This window comes from Solea solea, chromosome 21 (genome assembly GCF_958295425.1).
Source record: "Solea solea chromosome 21, fSolSol10.1, whole genome shotgun sequence".
Taxonomy (NCBI): domain Eukaryota; kingdom Metazoa; phylum Chordata; class Actinopteri; order Pleuronectiformes; family Soleidae; genus Solea; species Solea solea.
Window position 1 is genome coordinate 2,584,808 of NC_081154.1, and position 11,064 is coordinate 2,595,871.

At 43.9% G+C, this 11,064-nt stretch overlaps 2 protein-coding genes across 4 annotated transcripts; one reads left to right on the forward strand and one right to left on the reverse strand.

Moving 5' to 3' along the window:
- Positions 1-2,648: 2,648 nt before the first annotated feature.
- zgc:112496 (uncharacterized protein LOC541336 homolog) lies at positions 2,649-5,162 on the reverse strand. Of its 3 annotated transcripts, none has more exons than XM_058621677.1 (6): positions 4,959-5,162; positions 4,183-4,309; positions 3,677-3,770; positions 3,444-3,603; positions 3,135-3,287; positions 2,649-2,904 (listed from the first exon to the last, which is right to left on the reverse strand). In XM_058621677.1, the coding sequence occupies exons 2-6, from the start codon at positions 4,305-4,307 to the stop codon at positions 2,738-2,740; spliced, it is 699 nt and encodes a 232-aa protein (XP_058477660.1). In that variant the 5' UTR covers positions 4,308-4,309; positions 4,959-5,162; the 3' UTR covers positions 2,649-2,737. The 3 variants fall into 3 exon arrangements, with proteins under 3 accessions (XP_058477660.1, XP_058477662.1, XP_058477659.1); XM_058621679.1 differs by lacking the exon at positions 4,959-5,162 and adding an exon at positions 4,473-4,597 and having other exon boundaries at positions 3,125-3,287; XM_058621676.1 differs by lacking the exon at positions 4,959-5,162 and adding an exon at positions 4,473-4,596.
- On the forward strand, positions 4,551-10,873 carry wdr24 (WD repeat domain 24). The gene is made up of 11 exons (XM_058621675.1): positions 4,551-4,609; positions 5,490-5,575; positions 5,766-6,250; positions 6,349-6,526; positions 6,629-7,301; positions 7,512-7,624; positions 7,713-7,840; positions 7,968-8,066; positions 8,382-8,719; positions 8,900-9,084; positions 10,238-10,873. The coding sequence occupies exons 3-11, from the start codon at positions 5,770-5,772 to the stop codon at positions 10,404-10,406; spliced, it is 2,364 nt and encodes a 787-aa protein (XP_058477658.1). The 5' UTR covers positions 4,551-4,609; positions 5,490-5,575; positions 5,766-5,769; the 3' UTR covers positions 10,407-10,873.
- The last annotated feature ends 191 nt before the right edge of the window (positions 10,874-11,064 follow it).

Consider the following 11,064-nt stretch of genomic DNA (forward strand, 5'->3'; position numbering starts at 1 on the left):
AAATGATAAGTTATTAACAGGTGAGGTTAAAGAAAAACAAACTGCAACCCTGGACTGTTTGAGATATTTCTACCTAGCTTTTATTTTAGTTTTTTCCGAAATCTTACAGGCTCTCTCTGCTGTGCTGACGCGTCACTGTTCGACACCTCGTCCTTCTGCAAATAACAAATTATGGACAGCATTTCTTCTTCTTTTTAATGACATTTACTCCTGCTATTATTCCTCATGTTTCACTCTTTCGATCGATAATTCATTTGAATGTCCACTGGCTACCTGAGCGGAGGGGAATATGCATCTGCCAATGTTGATAGTTGGTCATAAATACAGTCCTCAACCTTCCACATTAAACTGCAACAGGAGACCGCGCGTTAAACGAGGGAATCCGTACAAAATAGGCCAAAACTAGTCATTTTCAGACACATTAAAACTGAAGGGATCGTATCCTCGGTGGAATAGAAGGGAGTGCAGTGCTTAGGAAAGCAAGGATACGTGGATGAATAATGCATACATACCCCTGTTAGCCTGTACTGTAAATAAAGAGGATGCCTGCGTGGAGGTTAATGTGCCACTTTACGTTAAGATTCACAGGAACCCAGAAGGGTTGTTAAAAGGGCTAGTAAACGGCTATGCTTTTGTACAACACATTAACTGTGAATAACCCCCCCCCCGCCCCCCCCCGCGCGCGCACGTGGAGGTACATGCAGAAAACGGTTGTGAATTGCTGTTGCTCCTGAACCTCAAAACAAATACCTTTGTTATTCATACAAGAAGATTCTGCTTTGGGGAAAAAGAGGGGGAGAGAAAATGAGAAGCCTCTGATACGTCTGGGGAAGGTTTCCAGGAGTATAGCTTATTACTTGTTCCTGTAAGCCAAAGTCTCCTGGTCCTGAGTCAGGGGCAGCCATTACTGATCAGAGAGATCAGTGTGTGACCGCGGCCTGACTCTCGTCTCCTGCCTGCGATAGCTTTGGTTTTGTGGGGAGGAAAAGGGAAGTCTACGTGCTCGGGTGTCATGATGATGCATGGCTGTTTGCGAGGATACACTCGACTCCACAAACCGGGGGATAACTTCCTTTTTAAATGATAAGTGGCTCTGACAGGTTGCATGATGCTTAATTACTACGCTGTGTTTGAGCGACGTGTTCATTTACAGAGTGCGGGAGGCCTGTGAGTGAGTGCTTCACAGGAGCAGCCCGTCAGTAACGTGCCATCCATCACACGCGGGCCGGCAGTCCACATCCTCCCCTTGGTTGCTTTCAATAGACACGTTTAAAGTTTCAAACTCATCCAAACATGATCCATTGTTGATGTGACTGAAATCTCAGTTTCCTGTCCCTGCATTTTGTAATAAGTGGGCTTCTTTTTTCTTTTTCGTTGCACTCATTATATCGTAGTTGACCGACATGTGCTTGTGTGCCATAATTCTCTACTGCCATAATAATTCTGTGATGCTTTTGTACCTCCCCTTTTCGCCAGTCCATTGTGCTGTTACGCCCAATGCCTTTTTATATATATATATATATATATACACGGTATATAAGCCCAAGTCTGATCACCGGGGCAGGAAGAAGCTGCTTTGCTGTTTGCTATAGGATTTATTCTACATACACTATCACACACAGAGGGGGAAAAAAAGCCGCAGTGCAGAACAACTGTGCGTCCAGTCGCTGCTCCCACCTGGACCAGGTTTGCCTTTTAGTGCTACATATAAGTGTCACTGCAGGGACTGAGCATTTTTCTGGGAAAGTGTGTTAACAACAAATCACTGGACGCTCGCTCACCAGTGCAGAAACTCACACTTTGCAGTGCCGGTTCAGAGGATTTCAAGGTCTTCTATAAATGTGTTTGGATTATAAACTGGGTATGCATCTGTCATTGTGTGTACAGTAGAAAAGGGTGTGAAATTAGCTCGGACACAAAAACCAAAACATGCATCTCGATCCAACTTTAAATGAAAGAACGTGTGATTTCCACACTTCCCATCTTCCACAGCTAGACGTTTCACAGGAGTGTGACACAGATTTTCACCTCCTTCACGCTTTAGTTTCCCCAGTTTCTAGCTTTGGTACAGATTTTTCTTTTTTTGTGGGTTAATACAAATACTGCCTGAGCCACTCCAGGTCACGCAAATATCCCGTGGTGTTTTGTTTCAACGACGGTCCTGATCCCCTCTCAAAGTCATATCTGTGCTGCTGTGGTAGTTTCTCATGAGCTGCCTACTTTGTGTTTGACAAAATGGTGCCAAGCCTACGAAGGTTCGACCTCTCTCTGACCCGACAAAGAGATCGGACCGACACGCCGTTTACAAAAAAAGCAGAACCTATTTTTCTCATGGTCATGAGGTAACTTAAGCAAAGCTAAAAAATTTACATATGGGTAATTTATATCAAAGTCCTCATTAATTACTTCACAATCTATTGTACTTTTTAAATGTTCTGAATGGAACCATTTTATATTGTATATATATGAATATATTTTGTTTTATTTTTTACTGTTCATTGTACTTTGCTTTCATTTAGAAACGATATAAATAAAGAACAATACTGTGGCAACATCCCATTGCTTTTAAGTGTGTTTTACCACTATATCATCATTATTATTACAGTATCTTTGGATTTTCCACTACTCAAATAATTACTTCATCAAAATAACACTTTATCCAGGTCTTTATTATTTTTAGAAAAATACAAAAATTGGCAAATATTCACATTGTAAATTTAAAGAAAAAATAGGATTTTTATCTTGTTTTGATTCTCTTTGTTGGTCTCTGGTCAGTGTCGGAGTCTGCGCCTCTTTCTTTCACATCAACATCCTTTACAAACGGGAGCTGCTGCTGAGCCGCTACGGTCATCGCCCACAAACACAGCTCCAGCCTGTGGGGTGTCCAGTCCTGCTGGGGATCCACTGAGGACGAGAGGGGGCCAGCAAAAATGATGTGGATTGTGGACACAAGTCAACAGATCGAGAGCCTTAAACGTGTCTTTTTCCTATTCATCTGTGTCTAAACACTACATTAAATCAACACTTTTACAAGCAGAAAGTGAATATACTTAAGAGCCTTGTCCTGTCTGAGTACAAAAGTTCAAAAAAACAGGAAAACGCATATTGATTGTAAGCACTATACCTCCCCTCACCTTTGTTGAGTTTTTTGGTCCGCTCAACCATCTTGTCCAGGAACAGGGCATAATGTTTGGCTGTGTATTGGATGGGCTTCAGTCCTGGGATGCTCTCCATGGCTTCATCGGACATGAACGCGGTCTGCGCTGGAGCTCCTGCCGCCAACACAGCTGCAACAAAAAAGTGAAAGTGAATTTAGCCTGGCTAAGCAGAGAGCAGATACAGGCGCTCGCTCAGACCACCAGTATAAGCACTTCTCTATCAACGTGCCTGAAAGCAGGTTTGACATAGTGATTTCAGAGACACAATAAAGATGCAGCGCTCACCTGAAGCGGTGGCTGGCCCGACTCCTTTTAGGGAGCTGAGCTCTGCAATCGCTGCTTGCACATCAGGCAGGAGGCTGAAGGCTTTTCTGGAACATTCCTCTACAGTTTCCTCACCGTTGGAAGCCACCAGCTGCTGCAGCCTGGGCCTGAACTTCCCTCTCTGCAGAAAAGCACATAGATCCCAGTCAAGGACACACAACGCGACACTGGTTTATGGTCTAGACTTTACTTACAGTGAGCTTCCACTCCATTAGTTTCACCAACTCTGACAGATTGACATGTTTGGCAGATCGGCCTGAAATGAGTGCGGGCAGCTCCTCGTGGTACCTGACCACAGACATACACACACATTAGAACCAGTAACCTGTGTTGTATTCTCATTGCAAGGCTGACAAAACTCAGTTTATATATCAGATTAGGGGAGGAAAGAAACACTCAGATTGTCTCTACTGTGCAAACGTTTAAGGCATCGTAGATGTTTGGATTCGTGTCATTACACAGAACCCTCTTGGAGACGATTAAACAGTTTTAAATGTAATTCTACAGCATGAGCCAAAGAGCCCTGCATTGGACGGTGTGGCCCCCACAGAGCATCATAGAGTCAGTCATAAAACACTAATATGATGTTATTTTCTGTTCTTGGTATTATTTTGTTAATGCCTAAATATTTCTGCACAGTACTTACAGTAAAAAAAAAAAAAAAAAGTGTAGTTATGATAAGTGGGGGAAATGGGATTACCACTTGTCAAGCTTCAGCAGCTTTCCAGGTTTTTTGGCTTTGGATTTAGCTTCCACTACTTCCCAGTACTTCTCATACACTCTCCTCCACGCAGCTGGTTCCTCACAGGCAAAGAGTGCACTCATGACTGAGGAGAGAAAAGCAGGGAGAGTTCACGCTGTCATCACTTCGAAAGACACGTGCATGAATTAGTGACGCCAGTATCACAAGAATGAACCACACAAACCTAGATTTGATCCAGTTTATACAAGTTTAAACCTCGTTAGAATGACACCTAAAACAAAACATACCTGTCGTCCTGTGTGCATTTATGAAAAACATGTCATATCTTGATATCGTGCAAAACCATGATACGGCACTGAGTTCCCGCGAGATTACAGAACAAGCTACTTCCGGTAGCGCAAACAGCGAGCAACAGTTTCACAAGGTTTGTGCCCTGGAATACTTTGATATACACGTTTCCTCCTAAATACGTTAACATAACAACGCTACATGCACGACAGTTCCTCACTTGTTTGGCACACACGTAAAAAAAAACACTTAGCTCCGCGTCGTGCACGTTTCGTCTGCGGAAAAAAAGTGCTCGGTAGCCAGGTTAGCTCGTTAGCATTAGCATCACGTTAGCCGTCATGTTTATGCTGCAGCCACACAGGAGTAAAGAGTTCGTCCACACATAACAGTGTTTTTATGGAGAAAGGCGAACTAAAACAAAGCACGAACCCGAGGTTTGTTTGGCTATAGTGTATAGTGTAATAGTGAGGAATTAAAGCACCTACCTCTCTTCAATGTGAGTAGAGTTTACGCACAAAGTTAGACACTTTCTCAAACTGTTGGGACTCCTATCACTTTCAATATGTCTTCACGTGTTTATTCACTGAGCAGCAACAATAATCAGCTATGAGGCTGGAGGTGAATAAAACAAACAAACCCTCAGAAGATTTCAGTGTGGACTTCTGTGTTTTACCAGTATGGCTGCACAACACGTGATCTATTATACAACCTTTGTCATTGTATGGTCAGATTTAAATGTCTACTTTATGGTGCAAATTAGGGCTGCAACTACCGATTCAGTAAATAATCGATTCATTCTTTGATTAATCATCTTTTGTGTTATGTTAAAAAATAATTGTTTTGGTGTCTCCCAAACCTTGACATTATGATTTTTTCCGAAATGTATTTTTCCCCACAAAAATGTGTGTGGTTACACTAATCTGTATAAAAGTTTGTCTGATCTCCATGGATATACTGCAAAATGTATAATTGTTGACATATTATTTAAAGTCTGTGTTGCTCACATCTTTCACTAGCAAATTAGCAAGTGGCTCTCATGGGAGCGTATGAGGAGGCCTCTGTGCTGCTGCAGATATTGAAGAGGCCAGCAGTTCTACTCCGAGTAAGTGTCTGACATGTTAACGTGTGTATGATACTCTTCATTAAATGGATTGTTACACTTTACCACCAAGGACTGCATGAGGTGCATGCTTCATATTGCTATATAGAGTGCCACCTGCTGGTGGGTTTTTTGAAGTGAGTGTGTGGCTTTTGAGTTTGTCATTTCAAGAAAGAAATCTTGTCACCACCAGCAACATGGAGAAAATGTCTCGGGTCACCACAGCTCTCAGCAGCAATACCATCAGTGGCCGAACAATGTTCTGCCACTTGGACGCTCCCGCCAACGCCATCAGCGTGTGCCGTGATGCTGCGCAGGTGGTGGTGGCGGGCCGCAACATCTTCAAGATCTACGCACTGGAGGAGGAGCAGTTTGTGGAGAAGCTGAATCTGCGCGTCGGCCGCAAACCCTCCCTCAACTTCAGCTGTGCAGATGTGATGTGGCACCAGATGGAAGAGAACCTGCTCGCCACAGCGGCTACCAACGGAGCGGTGGTCACGTGGAACCTGGGGAAACCTTCTCGTAACAAGCAGGAGCAGCTATTTACCGAGCACAAACGCACCGTCAACAAGGTGTGCTTCCACCCCACAGAGGCTTACATGTTGCTCAGTGGCTCTCAGGATGGCTTCATGAAGTGCTTTGACCTGCGCAAGAAAGAATCCGTCAGCACTTTCTCTGGTATGACATAAATCTAACTCTTCTTTACATTTACTATAAATTTAAATGATCGATCTATGCATTTTTCCTGATTTTTGTCTCTGCACCTTCTCCTCTAGGTCAGTCAGAAAGCGTTAGGGACGTCCAGTTTAGTATGAAGGACTATTTCACATTTGCTGCGTCCTTTGAGAACGGTAACGTCCAACTGTGGGACATCAGGCGTCCAGACCGATATGAGCGAATGTTTACCGCTCATACTGGTCCTGTGTTCTGCTGTGACTGGCATCCTGATGACAGGTTAGAGAAATGACACAATTACAAATATATCCTTGCTGTATGGTTGTTATGAGTTTTTTAATCACTCATTTAGGCTCATACAACCAACATTTTCTATTTTAGGGGCTGGCTGGCAACAGGGGGCAGAGACAAGATGGTGAAAGTTTGGGACATGACCACTAACAGGGCAAAAGAGATCTACTGTGTCCAGACGATCGCTTCAGTGGCTCGAGTCAAATGGCGGCCGGAGAGAAAGCATCATCTGGCCACCTGCTCCATGATGGTGGACCATAACATCTATGTGTGGGACATCCGTAGACCCTTCATTCCCTTCGCTACCTTTGAGGAACACAAAGATGTGACCACTGGTATTGTGTGGCGGCATCAGCATGACCCGCAATTTCTGCTCTCTGGCTCCAAGGACAGTACGCTGTACCAGCACATGTTCAAGGATGCCACTCGTCCTGTGGACAAGGCCAATCCCGAGGGTCTCTGCTTTGGACTGTTCGGTGACTTGGCTTTTGCGGCTAAGGAGAGCCTGATCAGCGGCGATGCCAACAGAAAGCCTTACCCCGGAGGAGACCGCCGCTACCCAATCTTTTTCTTCAAGAAGGCTGATCCAACAGAACAGTTTGCCCACGTGTCCAGCGCTCTTAGCGTCTTTGGGACAGACTTGGACAGTAACCGAATGGACTGGTTTGTCAAGACGGCACAACTCTACCTCCTCAGTGGGAAACCATTTGCTGAGCTGTGTGATCACAACGCCAAGGTGGCGCGGGAGCTCAAAAGACCTCAGGTCAGGCAAATCAATGCAATTTTGTGATTATGATACACTAATTACTTTTCTAAAAACAATTCATTTCTTATCGATAATTATCAGCTTTGTCAATATTCATTAGCATTTCACTCGTATTTCTTTTTATTTCCAATGTAAACAATGAGTTATTTGGCTGGTTAATTTGATCGTGATACTGAAAGTGTAGGGATATTCTTTTTTAAATCACAGGTTTCTACAACTTGGACCATGCTGCGAATCATGTTCTCTGACCCAGCAAACCTCATCGCGCCCGGTTTAAACCTTAGCCTCAGTAAACTGGGCACCTTGCCTTTGATGAACAGGTAGAGGATTCTTTTTTGTTTATGCCTTTTTAGAAAACGGTAGTACACATCATTTGCTGCCAAATTTTGATGTCCATGATGTTTTCAGCTTCAGTATGAAGGAAATGGGCACTGGGATTGGCACAGAGAGCAGACTGGAGCGCAGCAAAGGTGAGAGCAGGCAGGACAACATCCACCTGGAGCCTGGAAACATACACATCAACAACAATAATGAAGGTGAGAAATATGAACGGTCTTTATTTAGAAGTCATAACTTAACTTTGACTAGATCCCGGCGTGTTTGGGTTTACCGCTCCAATATTCATTACTTTGTACAAATATTAACCACGATATTGAATTTCAGAAAACGAGGAGACGGAGGGCAGTGAGGCTGAGTACATGTTTGGTGATGCAGAGTTAGATGACGACGACCTCTACTCTATGGAACATGAAAACCAAACAGGTCAGTCACAGTGTCATTTTTGAGGAAACAGAGGAGAACAAGTTAAGGAGAATCTGCAAAGGTTTTGTATCTTTTTCAACTCTTAGGAGCCACAAACTGTTTTTGGAAACTGGGTCCCAGTCTGAAAAGTCTGTGAGATTTCTTGAAATGATGCCATGTTTATGGACAACCTTAACATGGTTGAAAAAGAAAAAGATCATTTTGGGAAAGTTCTCTTTTTGTGTGTATGCTAATGTCAGTACCTGCAATTTATTAATGCCTCTGTGGTCAGCATTGTTTTGTCTAATAATATCTCTGTTCCCTTTTCCCCAACAGAAGAGCAGGAGTACACGCTGCCCCAGGAGGCCTTCCCACTGCGCCACGAGATCATGGACAACCCTTCAGCTCCTGAGCACCTTCAACAGGACAAGGCCGACTCCCCACATGTCAGTGGCAACGAGGCAGAGGTCACTTGTCTGACACCCATCGAGTCCTTTTCGCTCATCTCCATCTCCCAGCCGCTGTTCAGCCCGCACCTGCCTGCCAGCTTCTTCTGCCCCATAGTGCGGGAGATGCTGAGCTACTACGCCGAGCAGGGCGACGTACAGATGGCCGTGACTGTGCTCATCGTTTTGGGCGACAGGATCCGCAAAGAGATTGATGACCTCACCCAGGTCAGTTAGAAAATCAGTGTTGTAAAAAGCTTTGACTGTACACCAAAGAATTACACTACTGACTAAATGTAGGATGAAAATACGTGAAAGATAATCACAGAACTATTACAGGCTATAATGAATTATAATGTCTATGAATGAGGAATCAGTGAGCTGAAGATGTGTCTCCTTTTTTTCCAGGAGCACTGGTACATGTCCTACATAGACCTGCTGCAGCGCTTTGAGTTGTGGAACGTGTCCAACGAGGTCATCAAGCTGAGCACGTGCAGCGCCATCACCTGCCTGAACCAGACTTCGACAACACTACACATCAACTGCAGCAACTGCAAGCGGCCGATGAACAACAAGGGCTGGATCTGCGACAGGTGTGAATATTGCATTGTTGTGTGTTATTTTAGAGAGAAGCGTATACGTGTGTGATTATTATTCTCAAGTTCACAGTCATGTTCGTTTTGGACACGATACAAGATTGCACCAGTCAGGACTAGTTGGGGACAGTCGGCACAGAAATCTGTAAGCGTGTGACGGTAACAGACCTCACCCAACCTCGGTCATAGTCTATCAAACATGAGCCGACTCTGGACTCACCAAACTGCAAATAAATCTAAATCATATACTTTATTAATCCCCTTAGGGAAGTTACTTCTCTGTATTTAACCCATCATAGAATTAGGAGCAGTGGGCAGCCACACTGAGTAGTGCCCGGGGAGCAATGGGGGTTGGGTACCTTGCTCAGGGGTACCCCAGCCCTTTGACCTGGTGGGGAATTGAACCGGCGCACCCTCCAGTTACAAGCCAAGTTCCCTTTCCACTTGGCCACGGTCTGCCCAAATATATAAATAAATACGTGTTGCCGGCAGCCACTGAAAAAGAGTAGAGAGGACACAGGAAATAGTGTCATAAGACGAAGACAACAGTAGACAACAGTATATCAAAACAATGGTGGCAGTGTTTGTTTACCCTTTAAACCACAGGTGTCAAACTCAAGGCCTGCGGGCCAAATCCAGCCCACCATGCAATCGTATTTGGCCATATTCAGAAATACTATGCTGTGTCTTTCCAGCTTTTTTTTCCACTGGCTCACTGATAAGTCCAAGTTACCTCGCCAGTAAAAATAAATAAACAAATTAAATGTGGAACCAGAGGGGGGTTATTTGTATTTGGCGTCCTCTCTTTTAGCTTTATACATCTAGTACAAATTGAGTGCAGCAAATTATTGGCCAAGTAGCATGTGACTACAGGACTTTTTGTGCTGTACTACTGAAATACAGCAGAGGAAATCCGGCAAGACAGATGGAGATGGACCTCTCTGCTATTGAGTTTGACACCTCTGCTTTAAACTGTCGCTCTTGTAGACATGGTCGCTCTCACGAGAGACAGTCGTTAAACATGTCATCCCCAGTCTTTCGGTTGTCGGTAACGTCTGTGAAAGTTGTGTAGTGTGTCTCCAGCTTTGCTTAGCTGAAGGGAAAGACTTCAAAGAGGAAACTAACTGGAGTTTTTTTGTTTTTTTTGTAGGTGTCACCAGTGTGCCAGTGTGTGTGCAGTGTGCCACCATGTGGTGAAGGGCCTGTTTGTGTGGTGTCAGGGCTGCAGCCACGGCGGACATCTGGAGCACATCATGAACTGGCTAAAAAGCAGCGCTCACTGCCCTGCCGGCTGTGGTCACCTGTGTGAGTACACCTGAGGAGTGGGAATCGGTCTCACACTGGCCTGTACTATCACACACACACACACACAGAGTCCACAGATGTTCTCGACCCTGGTGTGTCACTGTGGAGTCTAAAGGAGGATCAGTCCTGCGTGTGCTACTTCTCGTCACATGCAAACACAATCACATATGATTTCACATTTCTACTTGAATTGGTTTCTGAACCGCTGCTTGGTTTTGTACATGAACAGATGTTACAGTTGATACACAAACACAATATAGCTCTTGAATTCACAGTTGCTGCATTTTTATGTTGTTTTTAAAACACTTAAATGAAACATTGAAGGCTGTACAGAAATGTTTGCTCACCTCAAGTGGATTACTGTGTGTACATAATGTCTAAAACCTATTTTAAAGAGGAAAATTGTAGATATTGTTGGATTAATTTATGACAAATTGCTCACTATTAGAGAAATACATTAAAGCAATAACCACTAAATTGATATTTTGCATTCTCCTGGACCTTTAATTCCTATTTCATCACCTGCATTCACCAGAAAACTCGACATTGTCGTATTTCTGTTTAACTGTGTTGTAGTAAATTATTTCTCACACAGTAAAACAAACTGATTTATGTTATAGTGTAGAGCAGTGATACGTGAGCTGGTCTGTGCACATTTGTATCTGGATCAGC